At 43.0% G+C, this 23,759-nt stretch overlaps 1 protein-coding gene across 1 annotated transcript in view; it reads left to right on the top strand.

Annotated features, from left to right (window-relative positions):
* LOC117197588 (uncharacterized) overlaps positions 1–23,759 on the top strand; it is a 183,055-nt gene that overhangs the window by 145,055 nt on the left and 14,241 nt on the right. The window contains exons 5-7 of the mRNA XM_049701383.1: positions 7,932–8,000; positions 8,781–8,879; positions 15,577–15,667. Of these exons, the coding sequence (XP_049557340.1) occupies positions 7,932–8,000; positions 8,781–8,832 (121 nt within the window). The 3' untranslated portion in view covers positions 8,833–8,879; positions 15,577–15,667. The remainder of the gene's footprint in view (positions 1–7,931; positions 8,001–8,780; positions 8,880–15,576; positions 15,668–23,759) is intronic.

The following is a 23,759-nucleotide window of genomic DNA, read 5'->3' as shown; positions in this document are numbered from 1 at the left end:
TAATAACCTCAGGTAGGAACAATTCTGCTGTAAAACACACTGGGGAAAATACTCCTGAATTTCTGATGAATTTAAATTGAGGGCAGTCTAACATATTTTCTAAAGAACTATGTTCAAATTAAGGCTCTGGCTGATGTTACCCAGTCGCCTCCCCCATTAAGCCATCTCCAGTTCTCCCAATGGCATATTGTTCAAGATATGGTGTCTTCCATGAGCAAGGTTCTTCTGTTTTCGGGGGCAAGATATATCAGTTAGGATTTTGTTGGTCACAATACATAAAAACCTTGGTCCCAACTGGCTAAAGCAAAAAAAAAAAAAAAAAAAAAATTATTGCTTAATGTAACTGAACAGTCCAAAGACAAGATCCAGCCAAGATCTGGTTTACTCCAGAAGCCCATGTTATGTATTCTTTGGAGCCAGCTTTCTGGGACTCTGCGTCTTTGTCCTCCTTCGTGTCATGCTTCATGACAACCACATTGGGGATATTGCCTCTTCAGAATAGGTCTGTAGCTCTGCTTTCCTCGCCAGAGTGTCCAGCCTCACTCTGCTTGGGCTGCCTTAGGTCAGGTTCTCGTTCCTATGCCAATGAGTAAGACCTGGAGGAAGGGACATGCTAACTGGCTGGAATACAACAGGACCCATCCTTGGAGCTGGGTAGGTGGCCAATCCCACGTAAACCATATAGAAGCCTGTGCAGTTTGCCAAATCAGTTCTGATTTTTGTTTCCCTTATGGAGCTTACAGCTTCATCAGGGAGGCAGACAAACAAATAAGCAAATGGATACAAGATATGAAGTGAAGGAACAGAGCTGTGAGAGTAAATGTCAGGGAGACACAGTCCAGATGGCGAAATGGGAAGTGACATTTGAGTAGAGATCTGAATGGTTGAGCAGGAGTTAATCAAGAAAAGAGGTTAGGGAGAGACAAAAGCCACGTGAGCATTTGGGGGAACATTTATCACTTTACTTTCTCTTAGGAGCGTTGGTGTGTGATGCTCAAAATATTGAGCAACCAGTATGGTACCCTAAAGAGGGCAAAATTACAAGTAGCCAAAGGAGGATGACTACAGGAAAGCACCACCTTGCCGTAGGTGGCCACAGATGAGTGGCCCACTGATGGCGTCTGAGGCCCACAGGGCTAGGGCTGGGGCAGAGACTGTTAACCAACTAGGATGGAAGTAGTAGATAAGTATATAAATAACTGGTATGGTAGCAGAGGCGTGTACCTGCTGGATTTCAAGCCTGAGTGTACCCCCTTTTTTTCTGGGCCTCTCTCCACTGTTTACTGACCACCAAACCTTACCTATGTGATATTCAATAAATGTTGACTAAACATATAGATGACTATATTGATAGCATGGGAAAATTATCTACATTCATGCCTGATTGATATTGGTAGAAGATTTCGCCCCAGAGCAAATTAGCAAATGGTTCCCTAGATTCCGCAGAGCATGTCACACGTTGATTTTCAACTACAGCCTTCTGGGATTTGAATCAGCATCTCCCTGCGGTTTGCAAGTTGAGGGGAATCTCAGCCTGGAGACACATGTTGGAAGCCCGCACGGAGTAATAAACTTATAGTTGTGTTCTTTTTCAACCATTTAATACTTATTGACTTAATGGGCACGTTAAAAAAAAATCATGAGATGAAGCCTTAACATCTTGATTCCTGTCTTTTCTTGAAGGGGGAGAAAATTTGGGCCTGCATTTCAGCATGGAGGTTTGTCTGCAGCCAGTAGAGGCTGCCTCTTTAGATGGTGTGCTCTAATTTGCCTTTCTTCCACCTTTCTCACTTTTCTCATATTTGTTACGTACTTGCCCTTGGGTACCGGGTCTGAAAATAGCTAGATTTAAGCTTTCTATTAGGAAACCATCGCAAGGTAAGAAGAGTATGATGATCCTTGGCATCACCCTTCTGGCCTTTTCCACTGTTTTAACCCCAGCAGCAGGAGCATAAACTTTCCAGCTGTGTGAAGGACTCAGAACTGAGCCAGAGCAATCCCCAAACCAGCTGAAGTTAGTCTGTTAGCTCTGTGCAGGCTGAAAGCTTTAAATAATCATTTCCAGTCATACCTTCTGGTCATTTCCCTTTAGTGTACAGTTTCCACCTCCAAGTTCTTCTCTTACACCCTGAGAGGCTGGCCCAGAACTAACCTAGGAGCCTCCATTTGGGTGAGTAATTGTCATTAGCCTCCCTTTAGTCTCTTAAGCATCTCTCCTGTTTAGGGCTGAAGTCTAGTTCTATATGATTTCAAGTAAAACTCCCATCTGCAAGTCACTGATCCATTCATCCAACCTTACCTAGTTAGTTAGCAAAATGGGGAATCGTATTGACAAGATCATTATCCTTAAGCGATTTGGAGGCTTGTAGGGAAATTAAAATGTCTACATGCAATTGTCATACTCTGGGACAAGTGCCTGTCAGGTAGGGTTGCAGATAAAATACAGGACACCTGGTTAAACTTGCATGGTTTATTTCTTAAATCTGATAACCCTACCACCGGGGAAAGTGTTGGGTGCAAGGGAACACAGGTGAGGTGGACCAGGGAAGTCTTCCTAGCAGCATTGCCATTGAGGCCAACACGAGAGGGGTTAATTCAGAAGAGGTGCAGGATAGGGGAGGGCTATGTGAAGACAGAGAATAGCACGTGTGAAGGCCCTGACTTGAGAGGTGCCCCAGGAAATTCAGGGGCCTGAGGTTCAGGGTGTGGGAATGTGGAGGGTGGAGGAGTATGTCAGGGGAAGGGAGACTGGAGACGCGATGAAGTCCTGCCATGGAATGTGGACTGGATCCTAAGCACAACGGGCCAGCCATTGTAAGGCTTGAAGCGGCAGAGTGACGTAAGATACGCATATGAGAAAAACCTTCTGGCTGGAGTGTAGTGACTGGTTAGAAGAGGGAGTCTGGAGACAGGAGAAGGCAGAGCAGTGCTTGTTGCAGTAACGATAGTGAGTGATGGCGGTGACTTTGAGGAAGAGAGAGGAATGGATGAGCTACTTAGAGGATGGATGGGTAGATGTGGGAGATGAGGGAAGAGAAAGGTCACGCATGAAGATGGTTCCACTCAGTGGGACAGGAGAGGTAGGGAGAAGTGGATACTGTGCTGCCATTTGCCTGTTTGCCTCAGACCGGCTCCCTGCCTTTCCACTGCTCTGCTCCGTGTCACAGGGCTGATCCTGTAAACCCCATCGCCCAGATCTCCTCGCCAACTCTTCCAGGTACGTTCAGCCAATGGAAAACATTGGCCAGAGGTTGGAGGGCAGGAGGATGGGAGAAGCCAACGTATTTTCCCCTCGCCCTCCTCTCTCTGTTCGGGCAGCTGCAGCAGGACTGGTGGCTGCTTTGCTCTGAGTGGCTGCCCCACCAGGAAACCACTCCCTCTGTGCCTCCAGCTCCTGCCTGGCAGCTGTGGCAACACCACTTCCTTCTTTGCTCTCCAGCCCAGCAGTGGGGTGGGTGTGTTTTCTACTGCTGTGACTCTCTGGGATGTCTCACCATCCCATTTGGCTTTTTAGCTGTTTCATCACCATATGAAATTTGTCGTATTGAACTACCTGTAACGGGGTGTTTTTCTGAGTGGACATTCAGTAACATGGACGTGTTGGATTTGAGGTGCCTTATGAGACATTTAAATGGAGATGTTTTACAGGAAGTCATATGTAGATTGAAAGGTGCAGAGAGTGGTCTTAGATGGAGACAGACTTAGCTGGTAATTGAAACTAAGGGAGAGGATGAGGTCCTTCAGGGAGATGGCATAGAGGATGAAGAGCAGAGAGCCTAATACAGAGCCCCAAGAATTACCCCAAGGAAGATCAGCTCAGCAAGGCACTGGAAGGGTGCCGAGAGACAGAAAACTGTCAGGAGGATTGGGTGGCGCAGAAGACAAGGGAAGAGATTTTCAAGACAGGGACGTTGTTTAAGATCTAGCTCGGCTTGGCGGTCACATAGATAAGGATTGAGAAGTAGTCCCCTGGACTTGTCAACGGAGAAATCATCGGGGGCTTCAGGAGATCAGTTTCATGAGAGTAGTGGGACAGAAAACAGATCGCAGTGTAGAAGAGAAGGGAGCACTGGGGGCAAGTCAAGAAATTGATGGCAAAGGAAAGAAGGGAGGGGTGGATGAATGAGAGGAGAATAGAATGGAGGAGGGCATTTCCTTGTGGCTCTTTAATCTGGCTGGGAGGGGCCAACAGAGAAGGAGAGCATGAAGATGTAGGAAGAGAGGATGGCATCCCGAGCCCAAGGAGGACTGGCCCCTGTCTTCAGCTCCCACCAGCTGGATGTTCCCTTCCTGTAGCTTTCCACGTAGGCTGTGGAAGTTGCCCCTTGCCTCCTTGTATCAGCTGTCCTTGATTCGTTCGTCCTTTTCTTATTTCTCAGCACATCTGGGTCATACGTTATGTGAAGACAAACAAATCACCACTGCTGGTTAAGTTTCTTGAAAAATCCCCCAGGCAGGTACCATTTTGGAGAGCTACATATTGTGCCTCAAAAAGCCAAAGTAGCCCATTTTTCCTCTCTCATTGGGAGAGATTGCTGCTTCTTGGAGAACCCGATGAAGAGGGTGACTCGCACTTAGGAATAACGTTGCTTGAAAAGTGCAAAAGGGGAGGTAGTTTGGCTATTAGTGTCCTCTGAAGCTTGAGACTTCCTGAGAGATGGCAGACTCAGAGCTCCCATTTCCCTCTGAACCTGGACTATGAGCTCATCAAATGAGATGGTAAATAAAGTCACTGACATGGTTTAAAGGATAATTTTTTTCTCTCTTTTTCATTCAGAGCAAATTTAATGGAATTTGTGTACAACATATGGATGAAATATCCATACGATGGGGCTTGACCATATCCTCATGATTCCCCTTCCCTTTTCTACGTCTGGCCCCTTTAGCTCTGCAGACTTAACCCCACACCATCAATCCACCCAGTCAGAACGCTGAGCGTGTCTTCCTGCTTTGCATCTGGTGGTTGTCGTCACCTTGTTCTCCACTACTGCCTCCTGCAGTAGCTGTTAGGTCCACAGAGGTTGGTTCACTGTGAGCAAGTAACTGTCAACTCCATGGACAGGTGGAAGTGACTTGGCAGCCGGAATGAGCCCACCCTGAGTTAATTATACCAATGAGGGTCAAGGAGAATGGGGATGCAGCTGGTCTGCAGAGCCCCGGCGGTTCTGAGACACATGCTCCTGGATCCACACGTTGCTCCATATCCAGCCTTGCCTTTCTTTGTTCTCTCTCTTGACTCCATCCAGGTTTCTGCTGTCCTTGTCCCTTTGGGGAAGGGAAGCCAGTACCAGCCCAGGTGTAGTCCCCAAATGCTTCCTACTTCCAAGGCCTATGCAGGCTTGTATATCCACTTGCTTGGGTTCCCCTGGCATTTGTGATAACAAGTTGAGTGGTTTCTGCCCTAGGCTTTCTTTTCTGGCATCCTTCCTTGCTGAAATGTCAGAGGAGGCCATTGAGAGGGCATAACCCCCTCCCCTGACCGTGGAATATACATTTTGCCCACCGTTCCCACAGTGGGAACCATTTTCAAAAACTCAGCCTTGAGAGAGTAATGTGTTCTTGAGACCATGTGGACAGTATACATGACTGAACCCTGTTAAGGTCGCTGTTAAACTCAAGATTCTGGCGGGTGGGTGCTGAGATCTATTCGTCTTTCAGCTGACCAAGGCAAGCCTTGTAAGCAGGTTCCCTTGCTTGTTAAAACTGCCACTGACTAGTCTGGGGCAGGCTGCCTCTTTCTTCAGTCTCTCGTTGCCCTCTGTGTATAGGGGCCAGTTTTCTCACCAGCAGATAATCTTAATGCTTTGTTTTCTTCCAAGTATGTACAAATCAATAATTCTTTTGTGATGAAAATTATACAGCATTATGCAGAGAACCAAACATATACTTTCCATTACATTTTTTGATGTACTAGTTGGTGTTAAATAGACATCTTTCTTCACCCGTGTTCTTTGGACTGTTTTCTTCATTCATGTCTGTTTTTCTTCAGATGATTTTCTAGTAATTTATACAAATACGTGAATCTGGATAAACTAATATATTTTACTCTCTATTTCAGGTTGCATCCTTCGCTCTCCAACAATCATTGCAGTGCTGTTTTCAATCTGTCCACGCAGGGATTCAGAATAACAAAAATGCTTTTGAAAAATAATGTCGTAGGTGGACAGAGTGGTTTATAAATTATAGAATACGCTTATGCTCTAATTCTTCGTCACAACCCTGCTTATCATGGCTGGAATTGCTGCTACACCTGTGGGGTCAGCTGGGGGCCGGCTGTAGCCGGGCTGGGGGCCTGACTGGGCCACATAACTCTTATGCCCCAGCTAGTAACTGGGGCTTGTGCTCATGGGGGTAGCAGGGCTCCGAGAGGGAGAGTAGAAGCATCGTGGGACCTAGCTCTGAACTGGCACACCATTGTTCCTGCTGCCTTCTATTGGCCATGGCAAGTCACCTAACTTCAAGGGTGGGGAAATCAACTCTGCCTCTTGATGAGAGAAGTTGGAATGTCACATTGCAAAGAGTGAGGACACAAGGAGTCAACCTGGAGCCATTTTTGCAATTTGGGATGGCGCTTGGTGCCTTCCTTGAGGAGGTCGTCCAAAACCATTTTTCAAACATCCCAGGTTCCTATAAATCTCCACCTCTGGTTTGGCGGCCCCTAAAAATTCCCAGTCAGTTTTGGTGAGGGGACACTTAGTGACAGTGTTGTCTTTCATAATGAGTAGTTCCGTTACCGACATTACATTGCTCCCCATACATTATTTATAAGGTTTCCCTGTTTGTATGTGCAAACTATTTCTGTGTATATTTTGAGAAATACATTGTACAGGCCTCTTTTTTTTTTTCTTTCAAACACCCTAGAGATGTTATAGAGGCAGTCAAAGTGTCCAAATTTTTGAGAAATTGGAAGAATCAACAGTTCCCTGTATGGAATGCTGTTAACGATGTCAATTCCCACTACAGTACCTTTCATCTGAGACACTTAGGGTCTGTTAACAGATTAAAAGTAGTAAAAGATGCCGGTCGAGAGAATTTTCATTATCTTGTGCTCTGTAAACTTGGATTTTCATTGGTTTGAATGGGCCTGAAAATGCATTTTTCTTAGTAGGGGCATAGAAGCCTCTAGCGGTATTCTTAATAAAGCAAGGTGAGTTATAAGCAATCATCTGATGGAGGGTTTATGTACCACACTCCATTTTAAGAAAAATACAATATGAAAGTCTTACCATGGAAGAAAATCTTTATATGATCTTTAAAAAAAAAAACTTCAAGAAAAATAAAGACATGACACCATATTCAGTTTAAAGTCAGGACTTACAAGCAAAGCAAAGCAAAGACAGTCTGATTAAGGCTGTTGCATTGTTCTGACATTTTTTTAGGTCTCACCCATTTCTGTGGCCTTTTTAGAACCTAAGCTTCTAGGGCACAGAGAACTTCATCTTGACGTAGGACTGAGCAAATGCACGGAGCGTTTCTCAATAAATAGGCATTAAATTCTAAGTCCAGAAGGGGCCTTGAGATGCCCTGTCTTTACTCCTTGGTAGAACTGTTTTAACCAGCCCCCCAAAAAAGATTTTTTTCTTTAAATCTCAAAATTCAGAGATTCCACAATCAGAACTTACTTCTCATATTGCCTTGTGGTCTGTTGTGGGCATCTGTCGAATGGTGTGAACTCTGCGTGGGGAGCCTGGCCTACCCTCCAGGCCCACGGTTTGGGCTGCTGTGGTGCCATGCTGTGCTCAGGGCCTTCTTTTTGGAGGTCTGGGCTCCAGTGAGCCTTGGTCATGTTCTTTTATGGACCCTTGGGTGCTTGACCACTCTGTCCCTCAGTCTCATTTGCAGGTTCTGGGGAGGATTAAATGAGCTCATGTGATATCCAGGTGACTGAGGCAGAGTAGGCTCGGGATGAATCTTTGCTTCGTTTTCATTAGCTGCGGAGAAGAGGATGACCCTAGGGATGAGCAACGTGGACTCCAGCTTGGTGCCTCTCCAACGTTAATGTGGGTATGCCTCTCTTGTGGATCTTGTTAAATGCAGGCTGGTATTCAGTAGTTCTGGGTGGGGCCTGGATTCTGTGCTTCTAACGAGCTGCTAGGTGACGGTGACCCTGAGAGCAATGGTCCAGCTCCTGCCTTTCTCCCTTCTTTCTGGAAGAGCAGGACGTCTGCCCCCCGGGAGGAGAAAATATCCGGAACGTGACTACTAGGAACCAGCTTCCCTCACAGACAAGGGACCTGTACCGCTGCTCCCAACCATTTTGTCTGAGGCGCAGCAAGCCAAAACACTGACATGCTGAGGTTTGCAGCAAAGAGGAGGTTTATTCACAGGGCAGCCAAGCGAGGACGTGACGTGAGAATAGGTCTCAAATCCGCCTCCCCAAAGGCAAGGGGCTTGGGGTATCTGTGGGATAAAGGATAAAGAAGCAGGGCAGTAGGAGGCATGGGGAGCATGAGGAAAGGAGATTGGAAAAAGGTGTGCTCATCATTGTTCTGAGATGGCATAACTAGGCTACAGGGCTCAGCACATTCTCAGGCTGGAGTTTTCGGCCCTCCGACAGCAGGAGGTCAAAAGGCACTTGCCCAGGTGGAAGATCGGTGGTCCTCTGCAGTCTTAACCAGCTCAGCCTAACTAGGCACAGCTGATTCCAAGTTCCTGGACAATCCGGGGCAAACATCTTATTTCTTATGCTACATGCTACTTGGAGTATGTGCAAGTGTTCAAGCTACCTTAATGAGTGAAGACAGAATTTGACTAATCCTTACACATGGTTTCTCCTCCAGACAAGCAGAAGAGGCCTGTAGGCTGAGTCTGGCTCCTGGCACCTGGAATTAGAGAAGATGGTTTAAAAACGGGCTCTCCCACCCTCTGTGTGATCTTAGGTAGATAGACTATTGAACCTTCCTGTGCCTGTTTCTCCACCAGCAGCATGGGGACACTCAGAGTCCCTGTTTTGGGGGCTGTTATGGGGGTTCAGTGAGATATAGATGCATGCACAGACACATGGGAAACACCCAGTGTGTGTTACCTTCGTGCTTATTTTTATTCGGAGACCTGTGTTAGAAGATTTCTGGTTTGGACAACAAATTAGATAGGTGGTCATTACTATAGTTTATGCAACAGCAATTCACATTACCATTTGCAAAAAAGAGGTTGGTTGTCCAATGGGGATTATAAATATCCATTTACCATGAGCTACTGAACAGACACTTTACACAGTAACTTACTTCAAGTACTATTTTAGATCAATTCTCTATGTTGTCTTAAGCAGGTGTTAACCCCCAATTTCGTGAATAGTACCAAGTAAGTCACTTGAAAATCATCTAGAGCAATCTATTTCACTTAGCAAGCCTAAAGCTATAGTTCAACAATTTAATTTACTGTTCTATGACAAAAATTACTCTGAACAGCTATCCCCTGGATAAGTAATCAGCTAAAGCTAGTTTGACTGACTAAATCTGATTTACTGACTTAATAAGCCATTTGATTTAGAAAGGTCTAATGCATGTTTCTCATCCATTCTTCATTAAACTGTTTCCCATGCCTAAAATGTCTTTTTTCCCATTCGTACATGTCCAAATTCCTACTTCTGTGCTGTAGGGCTTGGCTGAACTACACCTGTCTTTAGTGAAACTTTTCTCATCTGCAGTATTGGAGATCATTTTAGTCTCCTCAAGACTCCCACTGGGTTACCTCTGTTGTGACAATTAATGATTTGGTAGCATATTTTATTTTATTTTAAATAGCTTTCATTTACTCCGTGCACATCAAACAGTAAATGCTTTCTCTTAGTAAACGTGCATTACAATTTTCTGAACTCTTCTGCTCTGGGCAAGATTCATCAATACACCAGGCAAACATAGTGAAAGAGGAGACAGTACTTATGTTATATTCAATTGGGTGTTGATACCTAAGTGTGACTCTTAACCAAGGAGTATGCAGTAATTAAGGCCACAGGTTAAAGTTGTTTACAGTGTGTCCTAAAGTCTCAGTGGCAGAATTTAAATCTCTACTCTGGAAATTGTAGACCTGAGACAAATTACTTCCCTAAATCTCATTTCCTACATCTGAGAAAGATAATAGTATCTACCTTGTAGTAGACTGAATAATACCATTGCCCCCAAATGTCCACCTTCTAATCCCCAGAACCTGTGAATGTCACCTTAAATGGCAGAAGGGACTTTGCCAATGGGATGTAAGTAACGGTTTTGAGATGGGGAGATTCTTCTGGACTACCTGGATGGACCCAGATGTAACCACTGGTGTTCTCATAAGAGAGAGGCAGAGGGAGTTTTTACTCCAAAGAGAATGTGATGATGAAGTTGGGGTTGGATTGATGTTGCCTGAAGTCAAGGAATGCTGTCAAGGAAATGGATTCTCCCTTAGAGCCTCTAGAAGGAGGATGGATGCCCTTGTCAACTCCTGGTTCCAGCCCAGGGAAACTGGTTTTGGAAGTCTGTCTTCCAGAACCATAAGAGAACGAGTGTGTTTTGTTTGAAGCAAGCATTTTTGTAGTAATTTGTTACAGCAGCCATAGGGAACTAATGCGTACCTCATAGGAACTATTTCTCCAATTAAAATGTGTCACTGGAAACACACTTGGTGGCATGTCTGACACATGGTAGGTATGCTACCGTAGGTGATTCTTGGAAACTGAAGTCTTGGTTTTGAGAGATCATCAAAACCAGTTCAATGGTTGCCATGTTTCTCCTTGTTCATCCTGGTGACAAACCTGTAGAGAGAGCTCCATCCTTTCCCACAGGACCCCACCCCTAGTACTTAGAGGGAAGCAGTTATGTCTCACTTAAGGCACCTTCCTCTCTTCCTTTCTCCTTTTTTTTTAATTAATCTTCATCCAACTGGCCTTTCTAAATTTAAAAAAAAAAAAACAAACCATTTCTCAATGGATTCAGATACTACCCCAAGTTAATATTCCAACCAAGTTCTTGTTCTTCCAGGTCTCATCACCAGAAATTTCTGAGCTGAAATCCTCTCTAGTTTCTAGGATCAGTCATTTTCTCATTTCTCCCCTCTCTAGTTCAGAGTCTCGTCAGTTTAGTCTCTTCCCTAACCACAACATCTAATAAGGTGACACAGCAAAGTGATGAAAGTCTAGACGGTCTGGTTTTCATGCTGGGTTTCTGCGCCCTACTTACTGTGTGGCATTAGGCAAGCTATTCAACCCCTCTGGGCCTCAGTTTCCCCCAAAAAAGGTGAATATTATGAATATTACCTACCTATAGGGTTGACATTATGAGGATTAAGTGAGTTAATATTTGCTAAGCATTTAGAATATTACTTATTATAGTCTAAGCACTACAATTGTGCTTGTTAATAATAATAAATGCAATTCCAAGCATATAACTTACTCAACTGTCTGTCATAACTTTGAAGTGTTGATCTATCTGTTGGCCGACGTTGCAGGTAAATGAGTCGAGGCATGGGCTGAGGCATTGCTACCAGTGAGTGGTGTGTTCCCAGAACTAGGAACAGCCGTGTGAAATGGGTAGTGGTTCTACTTGGAGATGGGGCAGACTGGAAAATGACAGCCTGGGAAGGAGGTGTGGTGTCCATATCTTTGGTGTCAGAGCTGCTGCCTGCTGAAACACCGATACCGGCGTAAGCCGTAAAAGGGGGGCTGGGGAAAACAGGGGCAGAATGGAAAGGGAAAACGGGCAGAATGGAAAAAGGTAGCCTGGGAAGGAGGTGTGGTGTCCATAGCTTCAGGGTCAGACGTGCTGCCTGCTGAAGCACCAATGACCCCCGAAGCCGTAAATGGGGGGCTGGGGAAAAGGGGGGCAGAATGGAAAGGGAAAACAGGGGCAGAATGGAAAAAGATAGCCTGGGAAGGAGGTGTGGTGTCCATAGCTTCGGGGTGAGATGTGCTGCCTGCCTGATCTGAGAAAAGAGAGTGAAAGTGGGAGAACGTCTCCCTAGCTTCTAACTGTTCTCTAGGTCTAGCACGCACTGGACTCTGGACAGCTCAGCCTGGGTCTTGACATTCCATTGTACGTGTCACAGAGCAAGGGCTGGTGGGTCAGGGGGTGGGCTGGGGGCCCCACGCAAGCCCAGCCCCTGGAGAAACCCAGCCCAAGGGCAAAGAGTCCCAGCCCTTCTGGACTTTCTAGCGGCTGGGACTTCTCGCTGTGGGTGGCAGGTGTTTGGCACCGGATGGGCCACCATGAGGAGCCTGTTGGGGACTGTGGAAGCCTTCTCCTCCAGAGTTCACCCTGCCTGGGCACTGGCTCTGCAGGCCCCTCAGCCCTGGGTATGTATCGGCCAGCCCTTCCCCACAATGGGGCCCAGAGACCAGAGCCTGCTCAGAGCTGAGTGCAGGATGCACCCAGAGCTTTCCAGGCTGTGGCCCGCCTCCTCCGTGGACCTCCCCAGCTTGTGTGCGAGCCCTGGAGACAGGAGCACCTCCTCCATGGCTGCTGAGCTGCCAGCATCACCATGAGCCAGACAGTGAAGGTTTCTGAGCAGGAGATGCAGAGCCCTGACCCGACTGGATGTTGCACCCCACGATGTCCCTTCCTGGCAGATAGGTTCTTTCTTCACTTTTTTTCGAAATTTGTTAAAACAACATTTAAACCTTCAACTGTTCTTCACCGTATACAGATGGTAGTGGCTTAGCCAGGATTCGAAGCAAGCCTGTGTGATTCCAGAGCTCGTGCTCTGGACTCTGGTGCCTCCTTATCATATATGCTTCATGTGTTACTTTTTCTTTTTTTCTTGAAGTCCTTATGATACTTAGCCCTAAGTGCCATACCTGTAATGAACACATACACTGCCCTGTAGGAGGTGCTCTTTTGTTCAACGTGTGAATTGGTCATCCACCACACTGGGTTCTAATCTCAGAAGATAGGTCAGGGACCACCAGTTGTCAGCATAGCACCATCCCACATTTCTAATTGAGGCTTGCAGCCTAGATTTTTCCCTTTGATCTAGTTTGAAGGATCCAGGTATGTAAAGCTTATATTCTAGATAAATCATGGACTATCCTGAAAGGAATTCATCAATGAATTATTCTGTATGGATTAGAAGCCAGTTTCTCTGGCCTTCCTGGAGTATATCCAGTAAGGCATCTCATTCATGTCTAGAAAGCAAGTATATCATTTATTGCAACTTCAGCATGGAGCGATGTATTGGTTTAAAATAAAGTACGATCAACAGAATTTGGTCATTGTGAGTATGCCGGCTGGGTCCACTCTTTACTACAAATATGTAACTCTAGAGCTTCTTATGCCCCAGAGAGGAGACACACTCTTGTGTGTCTAGGACAAGGGAAACATGTGTTGTTATTCAGGAGCTGGAAGCTACAGCATGACAGGAAAGAATTGAAAAATCCTGGTCTTGGTCTACACATCACTTTACCTTGTTCGAATCTTGTTTCTTTGGCTTGCTTCATTGGAGTGTTTTCTCTCTCCTGGGACTGACATTGTGTGTTATATATCAGGCATGTAACATGTAGAAGTTTCAGAACCCAGAATCATATAGATCTGTAAAAATTTATATATTTTATTTTAAAATCTATTTAGAAAAACACTGGGCATAAGTCATATATTCCAAAAGTAGTTTGACCCTCTGCTCATGAGATTCTTTTTATGGTATGTTAAAGCAAATTTGAACTTCCATCCTCAATAAACTTTGAGGTTGGAGGACACAAAAGCTTTTGCTCAGACCTAAATTCTGTCTGAAAAAAAAGGGTAAATATTATAAGCCCTTTCTCACCTCTCCAACAGCAGAGATGATTTACAGCTATGGCATTGAACCATAATTCCTTGATCTCATTTGAGAAGAGCTCAGTAAGAAACAGTGTCTTGATTTTTCTTTGTTTGTTCCCTGTTTTCTTGTCTTGCTTACCAACAATCCACTGTAATACATGAGTGAGTATGGCAGCAGGCTGACTGTTCCCTGGAGCTCATTAAATGAACTGTTTTTCCTAAAATGACTTTTGTCTCCTTGTTTTCAGCCCCTCTTCTTTCCTCTGCCCTTTAGTATAAACAGAGCTCAGCAAAAGCTGACTGGCTTTGTGCAGACCCTACTTAGGGTAATCTTTTCTTCATTATTTTATTCATGGCCCCTCCATTTCATTGTCTTCTGGAAATGTGTTGAAATCTTTCTGTGGTTGATGACTTCCACAATGTCTTGGCTTTTATTGGTTGATGAATTTTGGTATTTCTACAGTTTTATTTAAATATGATTTCAGGAGGACCAGAAAGTAAATATATTTCCTAGTCTGCCATCTTGAGCTGAAAATCCCTGGTGATTTTAGCATCAAATGTTCCCATGGGAAAACACCCAACCTTGGCATTAATAGAGGTAACACTCAAGATTTCAGCTTTTCTTGAGCAATCACTAAGCATTTAACATGTGGTCATTTCTAATGGGAAAATAATAACTATCTCATGGCGTTGATTTGAGGATTAAATTAGATAATGAACATGAAAGTGCTTTGTAAGGTTTAAAAATCTGTAAAAATGTTTGTTATTATTTGATTTGTTGCTATTTCAGCTTTAGTTGACAGTTGTTTATGACCTTGCATATGTGAGAAAATGCCCTCTGGTTTATTGTTTTGAAAGCCAGAATATATTTTTCAATAGCTCAATGGAAATGGCATCGTTTGTGAAGGTTAAGGGTGAAGGCATAAATGTTTCTTGACACCCATCACTTTACAGTGTTTTCAGGAACTGACTCATGTATTCCTCTTCCAAATTTTGCTGAGGACCTCCTACCAGCCAGATGCCTTCCATCAGGTGTTGGAAAGCATTTTCTGGATTTTAGATATCTTAGGCTCTGTGGGCCATATACAGTTTCTGTAACTTCTCCTCCTCTTTCTTCTTCAACAAACTTTCTGAACGTGAGAACCATTATTAGCTCTCAGTCACACAGTTCCAGGCTGAGCACCTGAGTTGATTTGTGGCCAATATTTGCCGATCCCTGCTCTGCGTCCTCACTGAGGAGGAGGCGCATGTTTGAGTAAATCACTTCTTTGGATCAACTATTGGTCTTCTGGGGCTTATCCTTATTCTTCTGCCATCTCCAATCATCATGGCATCCAGAGAGATCCTGTTAAAACATAAGTCAGATCATGTCACTCTAGACTCTTCAATGGCTTCTTCACAGAAAAAGTAAAGTCCTCAAAGTGCCTCCACAGCCCTAGAAATCTGGGCCTCTTGACTGTTTCCTTCTCCTCTCCACTTTGCTCGCTCTGTTTTCCACACACTGACATCCTTTCTGCTCCTTGGATACTCCAAACCCACTCTTGCCTCATTGCCTTTCCATCTGACTGTTCCCTCTGCCTGTACTATTTACTTCCCAGATATGTACCTTGCTCCCTCTCACAACCTTAGGTTCCCTCTTAAATTTTATCTTCCCTAGAACACCCTCAGTGATCACTTAATTTCAGATCACAGCCTCTTCCTGCCAGGTAACAATCTCCATCTCCCTTCCCTGCTTGCTGTTTTTCTCCATCACTTACCTGATATACTAGTTATTCTGCCCATTTATTCAATTTTTATTTATGTATTTATATTTATGATTTTATATTTGCTTCTTTACTTTTGTCTCTCCCCTCAGCTCGAGAGAGGCTATATTCATCTGTGTTAATCACTGCTGTGTTTCCTGAACATACCTATAAAACATACTGAAGAAGGGTGCCTGAAATTTGGTAAGGAATCAATTTTCTTGGCTGAATGAAGGAATGTGTTCATAAATTAATGAACAAATCTCTGGGGTTTCTGAATTAAGGACTAATGGGAAGAGGAAGGCAAATGGTTGGGACAGGGTACTGCAAGAAGTAGTATTTGGAGTACTCTGATAGCTATCCTAATAGATAACATTTTGTTCATTTAAATAGTTTTAATGAGAGAGCTGGGAACTAGGGACACACAGCATCAAGGTTTTTATAATGCATTCTGTAGAGTTCTTTTTAAGTGTGTACAAATATCATTGAAAATATATGCATGCATATAAACCTCTGTTACTTTATTCAGTGCTTTACAAGAGCCCCTCAAGGAAGGGGTAGTAGCAACTATCAGTATCCTTCCTTTATGTTGAGCTTAATTTATTCAAAGTTACATTGTAGTTTATTTGTAACTGTGAAACTAGACATAGTTATTTAGTAGGCCCTCCCTAGAAACCTATCACGTTAATAAAACCAACAAAAATTTTTTCAGTTTCCAATGGTACACACACTGCAGACTCTGTCTTGATCACTGTAGCTTTGTAGTATAGTCTGAAGTGAGGGTGACTGATTCCTCCAGCTCCATTTTTCTTTCTCAAGATTGCTTTGGTTATTTGGGGTCTTTTGTGTTTTCATACAAACTGTAAAACTTTTTGTTCTGGTGCTGTGAAAAATGCCATTGGTAGATTGATATGGATTGCCTTGAGTCTGTAGATTGCTTTGGGTAGTGCAGTTATTTTCACAATGTTGATTTTTCCAATCCAAGAACATGGTATATCTCTCGATCTGTTTGTATTGTCTTTGATTTCTTTCATCAGTGACTTACATTTTTCTGCATAGAGTTCTTTTGTCTCCTTAGGTAGGTTTATTCCTAGGTATTTTATTCTTTTTCTTGCAATGGTAAATGAGAGTGTTTCCTCAATTTCTCTTTAAGATTTTTTGTTATTAGTTATAGGAATGCAAGCAATTTGTGCATTAATATGTATCCTGCTGCTTTACCAAATTCATTGATTAGCTCAACTAGTTTTCTGGTAGCATCTTTAGAATTCTCTGTGTACAGTATCATGTCATTTGCTCAAAAGTGAGTTTCACTATGTTTTTTTTAAATTAATTAATTTGTTTATTTTTGGCTGCATTGGGTTTTCATCGCTGTTTGCAGGCTTTCTCTAGTTGTGGGGAGCAGGGGCTACTCTTTCGTTGCAGTGTGCAGGCTTCTCACTGTGGTGGCCCCTCTTGTTTCAGAGCACAGGCTCTAGGCACGTGGACTTCTGTAGTTGTGGCATGTGGGCTCAGCAGTTGTGGCTCAAGGGCTCTTGAGCACAGGCTCAGTATTTGTGGCACATGGGTCTACCTGATCCGCGGCACTTGGGATCTTCCCAGACCAGGGCTCGAACCCATGTCCAGTGCATTGGCAGGAGGATTCTTAACCACTGTGCCACCAGGGAAGCCCTACTTCTTCTTTTCTGATATGGATTTCTTTTTCTTCTCTGATTGCAGTGGCTAAAATTTCCAAAATTATGTCAGATAATAGTGATGAGAGTGGGCACCCTTGTTTTGTTCCTCATCTTAGAGGAAATGGTTTCAGTTTTTCACCATTGAGAAAGATTTTGGCTGTGGGTTTGTCATATATAGCCTTTATTATGTTGAGGTAGGTTCCTTCTATGCCAGTTTCTGGAGAGTTTTTATCATAAATGGGTGTGAATTATGTTGAAAGATTTTTCTGCATCTTTTCTGATTAGCATATGGTTTTTATCCTTCAATTTGTTAATATGGTGTATCACATTGCTTGATTTGCATATTTTGAAGAATATCATACCTGGGATAAACCCCACTTAAACATGTTGTATGATCCTTTCAATGTGCTTGGATCCTATTTGTTAGTATTTTGTTGAGGATTTTTGCATCTATGTTCATCAGTGATATTGACCTGTAGATTTCTTTCTTTGTGACTTCTTTGTCTGGTTTTGGTATAGGGTGATGGTGGCCTTGTAGAATGAGTTTGGGAGTGTTTGTCCCTCTGCTATATTTTGGAAGAGTTTGAGAAGGATGGGTGGTAGTTCTTCTCTAAATGTTTGATAGAATTCACCTGTGAAGCCCTCTGGTCCTGAGCTTTTGTTTGTTGGAAGACTTTTAATCACAATTTCAGTTTCAGTGCTTATGATTTGTCTGTTTATATTTTCTATTGCTTCCTGGTTCAGTCTTGGAAGGTTGTACTTTTCTAAGAATTTGTCCATTTCTTCCAGGTTGTCCATTTCATCAGCATATAGTTGCTTGTAGTAGTCTCTCATGATCCTTTGTATTTCTGCAGTATCAGTTGTTACTCCTCCTTTTTCATTTCTATTTCTGTTGATTTGAGCCTTGCGCCTTCTTTTGTTGATGTGTCTGGCTAATGGTTTACCAATTTTGTTTATCTTCTCAAAGAATCAGTTTTTACTTTTATTGATCTTTGCTGTTATTTCCTTCATTTCTTTTTCATTTATTTCTGATCTGATTTTTTGATTTCTTTTTTATGAAGAAATTTGATTTCTTTATGATTTCTTTCCTTCTGTTAACTTTGGGGTTTTTTGTTCTTCTTTCTCTAATTGTTTTAGGTGTAAGGTGAGGGGGTTCATTTGAGATTTTTCTTGTTTCGTGAGGTAGAATTTCATTGCTGTAAACTTCCCTCTTAGAACTGCTTTTGCTGCATCCCATAGGTTTTGTCATCGTGTTTTCACTGTCATTTTTTTCTAGGTTTTTTTTTTTTTTTGCTATATGTTGGCCTCTTACTGTTGTGGCCTCTTCCATTGTGGAGCACAGGCTCCGGACGAGCAGGCTCAGTGACCATGGCTCACGGGCCCAGCCGCTCCACAGCATGTGGGATCTTCCCAGACTTGGGCACGAATCCATGTCCCCTGCATCGGCAGGCGGACTCTCAACCACTGTGCCACCAGGGAAGCCCTAGGTATTTTTTGATTACCTCTGACTTCTTCAGTGATTTCTTGGTTATTTAGTAGCATATGGTTTAGTCTCCATGTGTTTGTATTTTTTACAGTTTTTTTCCTGTAATTGATATCTAGTCTCATAGCGTTGTGGTCGGAAAAGGTACTTGATACAATTTCAGTTTTCTTAAATTTACCAAGGCTTGATTTGTGACCCAATATATGATCTATCCTGGGGAATGTTCCATGTGTACTTTAGAAGAAAGTGCATTCTGTTGTTTTGGTTGGAATGCCCTATAAATATCACTTAAGTCCATCTTGTTTAATGTGTCATTTGAAGCTTGTGTTTCCTTATTTATTTACATTTTGGATGATCTGGCCATTGGTGAAAGTGAGGTGTTAAAGTCCCCTACTATTATTGTGTTACTGTTGGTTTTCCCTTTTATGGCTGTTACATTTGCCTTAAGTATTGAGGTGCTCCTATGTTGGTTGCATAAATATTTACAATTGTTCTATCTTCTTCTTGGATTGATCCCTTGATCAGTTTGTAGTGTCCTTCTTTGTCTCTTGTAATAGTCTTTATATTAAAGTCTATTTTGCCTGAGAATTGCTACTCCAGCTTTCTTTTGACTTGAATTTGCATGGAATAACTTTTTCCGTCCCCTCACTTTCAGTCTGTGTGTGTCCCTAGGTCTGAATTGGGTCTCTTGTAGACAGCATATATACAGGTCTTTTTTGTGTACCCATCCAGCCAGTCTGTGTGTTTTGGTTGGATAACTTAATACATTTACATTTAAGGTAATTATTGATATGTATGTTCTTAGTACCATTTTCTTAATTGTTTCTGGTTTGTTATTGTAGGTCTTTTCCTTCTTTTGTGTTTCCCTCCTAGAGAAATTCCTTTAGCATTTGTTGTGAATCTGGTTTGGTGTTGCTGAGTTCTCTTCACTCTTGTTTGTCTGTAAAGGTTTTAATTTCTCCGTTGAATCTGAATGAGATCTTTGCTGGGTAGTGTAATCTTGGTTGTAGGATGTAGGTTCCCTTTCATCACTTTAAATATGTCTTGCCACTCCCTTCTGTCTTGCAGAGTTTCTGCTGAGAGATCAGCTGTTAAGCTTATGGGGATTCTCTTGTATGTTTATTTTTTGCTTTTCCCTTGCTGCTTTTAATATTTTATCTTTGTATTTAATTTTTGGTAGTTTGATTAATATGTGTCTTGGCATGTTTCTCCTTGGGTTTATCCTGTATGGGACTCTCTGCACTTCCTGGACTTGATTGACTGTTTTCTTTCCCATATTAGGGAAGTTTTTGACTGTAATCTCTTCTTATATTTTCTCAGACCCTTTCTTTTCCTCTTCTTCTTCTTGGACCCTTATACTTCGAATGTTGGTGCATTTAATGTTGAGTCATAGGCCTCTAAGACTGTCTTCATTTCTTTTCATTCTTTTTTCTTTATTCTTCTCTTCTGCATTTATTTCTACTATTCTATCCACTATTTCCACTATTCTATCTTCCAGCTCACTTATCCATTCGTCTGCCTCATTTTTTTCTGCTATTGATTCCTTCTACAGTGTTTTTAATTTCACTTATTGTGTTGTTCATCATTGTTTGTTTGCTCTTTATTTCTTCTATGTCCTTGTTAAATGTTTCTTGTATTTTCTGTTCTATTTCCAAGATTTTGGATCATCTTTACTATCATTACTCTGAATTCTTTTTCAGGTAGACTGCCTATTGCCTCTTCATTTGTTTGATCTGTTGGGTTTTTACCTTGCTCCTTCATCTGTTGCATATTTCTCTGTCTTCTCATTTTGTTTAACTTAATATGTTTGGGGTCTCCTTTTTTTTTTTTTTTTTTTTTGGCAGTATGCAGGCCTCTCACTGTTGTGGCCTCTCCCCTTGTGGAGCACAGGCTCCAGACGTGCAGGCTCAGCGGCCATGGCTCATGGGCCCAGCCACTCTGCGGCATGTGGGATCTTCCCAGACCGGGGCATGAACCCATGCCCCCTGCATCGGCAGGCAGACTGTCAACCACTGCGCCACCAGGGAAGCCCTGGGGTCTCCTTTTTGCAAGGCTGCACATTCATCATTCCTCTTATTTCTGGTGTCTGCCCCCAGTGGGTGAGGTTGGTTCAGTGGCTTGTGTAGGCTTCCTGGCAAGGGGAATGGTGCCCATGTTCTGGTGGGTTGGGCTGGATCTTGTCCCTCTGGTTGGCAGGGCCATGTCTGGTGGTGTTGTGGGGTGTCTATGAACTTAGTATGACTTTAGGCAGCCTCTCTGCTAATGGGTGGTGTTGTGTTCCTGTCTTGCTAGTTGTTTGGCATGGGGCATGCAGCACTGGAGCTTGCTGTCCATTGGGTGGAGCTGCATATTAGTGTTAAGACGGAGATCTCTGGGGACCCGTCACCGATTAATATTACATGAATCACCAGAGACCTCTTGGTGAGGTCTCTGGTGATCCATGAGTCTGTCTGGTGTCCTGGACTCGGCTCTCTCGCTTCACTGGCTCAGGCCCAACACCCGGCTGGAGTACCAAGACCCTGTCAGATGCAAGGCATAGAAGAAAAGGAAAAAAAAATAAAATAAAACCAAACAGAGAGAACTCCAAAACAAATGGTAAAAACAAAACTAAACAGAGAAAGTCACACAAAGAAACATACATATACACACTCACAAAAAGAAGAAAAAAAAAAAAGTACAGACTGAACCCCAAGAGAAATGGTAAAAGCAAAACAGAAAATCACACAAAGAAACATACACACACACACTCACAAAACGAAAAAAAAAAGCGAACAGACAGAACCCCAAGACAAATGGTAAAAGCAAAATTAAATGGCAAAATCACAGAAAGAAACACACACACTCAGAAAAAAGAGAGAAAAAAAAAAAAGGAAGAGAGCAACCAAACCAATAAGTAAACCCACATATGAAAACAGACACTAAAAACTAAACTAAACTAAACATAAAACCAAAAACAAATCAAATGCAGAAAGCAAACCCCAAGTCTACAGTTTCCCCCAAAGTCCACTGCCTCAACTTTGGGAACACTGATTGTCTATTCAGGTATTACACACATGCAGTGTTTACCAAGCTGATTGCAGGGATTTAACCTGCTGTTCCTGAGGCTGCACAGAGAGATTTCCCTTTCTCTTCTTTGTTCGCACAGCTCCTGGGGTTCAGCATTGGTTTTGGCCCCACCTCTGCATGTAGGCCACCCTCAGGCGTCTGTTGCCAACCAGACAGGAGGGGGTTAAAGCAGTGGCTGATTAGGGCTCTCTTGCTCACTCAGGCCAGGGAGAGGGAAGGATATGGTAGTCACAATTGGAATGCGGGGCATGCCTGTGGTGGCAGAGCCCAGCATGACATTGCAATGTGCAACTCCCAGGGAAGTTGACCCTGGATGACAGGACCCTGGCAGTGGTGTGCTGCACAGGCTCACACAAGGTGTGGGTAGTGACCTGCATTTGCACACAGTATCTTTGGGGGCAGCATTTGCAGCAGTAGCGGTCTGTGCCTGCCTCTGGGGTCCGAGATGATAGCCACTGCTTGCGCCCATCTCTGGAGCTTGCTTAGGTGGTGCTCTGCTGCCTGTGGGTACACAGAGCAGGAAGCCCCTCTCCTTGTGTACCCTGCAACAATGGTCTCTTGCTTCTCCTGCACGTCCAGACTTTTCCCGGACTCCCTCCCAGCTAGCTGTGGTGCATTAGACCCCTTCAGGCTGTCTTCATGAAGCCAACCCCAGTCCTCTCTTTGGGGTCTGCCCTATGAAGCCCGAGCCTCAACTTCCAGCCCCCACCTGCCTCAGCAGGTGAGCAGAAAACTGTCTCAGATGGTGAGTACTGGTTGGCACCATTCCTCTATGCAGGAATCTCTCAGCTTTGCCCTCCTCACCCCTGTAGCTGCGCTCTCCTCTGTGGCTCCAAAGCTTCCCCCACCACGCTCCCTACCAGTGAGAGGGATTCCTTGTGTGTGGAAACGCTTCCCCCTTCACAGCTCCCTCCCATAGGTGCAGGTCCCATCCCTATTCTTTTGTTTCTTTTTCTTTTGCCTTACCCAAATATGTGGGGATTTGCTTGCCTTTTTGGAAGTCTGAGGTCTTCTGCCAGTGTTCAGTAGGTGTTCTGTAGGAGTTATTCCACATGTAGATGTATTTTTGATGTATTTGTGGGGAGGGAGTTTATCTTCACGTCTTACTCCTCTGCCATCTTGCAGGTCTATATAAATGTTTTCTTAAGCCCAGTTTATCACTGATACAGTCATCTTCCTTCTGTCTCCCTCTACCTCTTTTCTCTTTTATCCTTCCTTATTTCTTCTTTTTCTCTTTTTTCCTTTCATTTTGGCATTGGTTTCATTTTTACCATTTAGGGATTTTAATACAAAGTTCAATTTTAGAGTTAAGAAGAGAATGCAGTGATAAAGTAGTAGTAGTAGTAGTAGTAACTGTAACAAGTGGCAGTAACAGCAGCAGGATCAACGTTATTATCATCTTCATTATCACCATGATAATTTTCACCTTAACTCATGCAAATATTGCCTGATTTTAAATACCAGCATTGTGTTTACCTAAGTGTGTAGTGAAATTCTCTTCCTTAATTTATGAAAATATCATAGAATAAAAAGACACAATGGCAGAATTTGGAATAAATACGTATCCTTATAGAAGAGTAGGAAATTAAATACAGTAAGAATTGTTATATTTTTAAAGCTTTGGTGAGAGACCAAAAGAACTTAATATTGTACGTTAGATTTTTGAAATATTAGGGGATTTAATATAACTTAATTTTTCTGGTACTTCATTTGAAATAGTTCTGCTTCTTCAGCATAGTAGAAATTGATTAACTAGAAATACAGCTTGTCCTGATTCTTTACTAAATTCCACATCATATAAGTTTAAAGTTATACAGACTTAAAGTCATACATTAAGTTGATGGGTAATTTAAAATTAGAAAAAAGGCATGTTCAAAATATTGACTTATTTGTAACTCTTTTTCTCTGCTTCTCATGTTCACTTTAAATATATCAAATGAAGTGCTCACATAGTAATAGAGACAGTCAGGGTCTAAATGAACAGATAAAAATTTCAGAATAAATACAAGAATTAATATCTCAAGCCCCCACCAAAATTTCTTGTTTGCAAATATATTATGACAGATAGGATATA

This window comes from Orcinus orca, chromosome 18 (genome assembly GCF_937001465.1).
Source record: "Orcinus orca chromosome 18, mOrcOrc1.1, whole genome shotgun sequence".
Taxonomy (NCBI): Eukaryota; Metazoa; Chordata; class Mammalia; order Artiodactyla; family Delphinidae; genus Orcinus; species Orcinus orca.
This window is presented reverse-complemented; position numbering and strand designations above follow the sequence as displayed.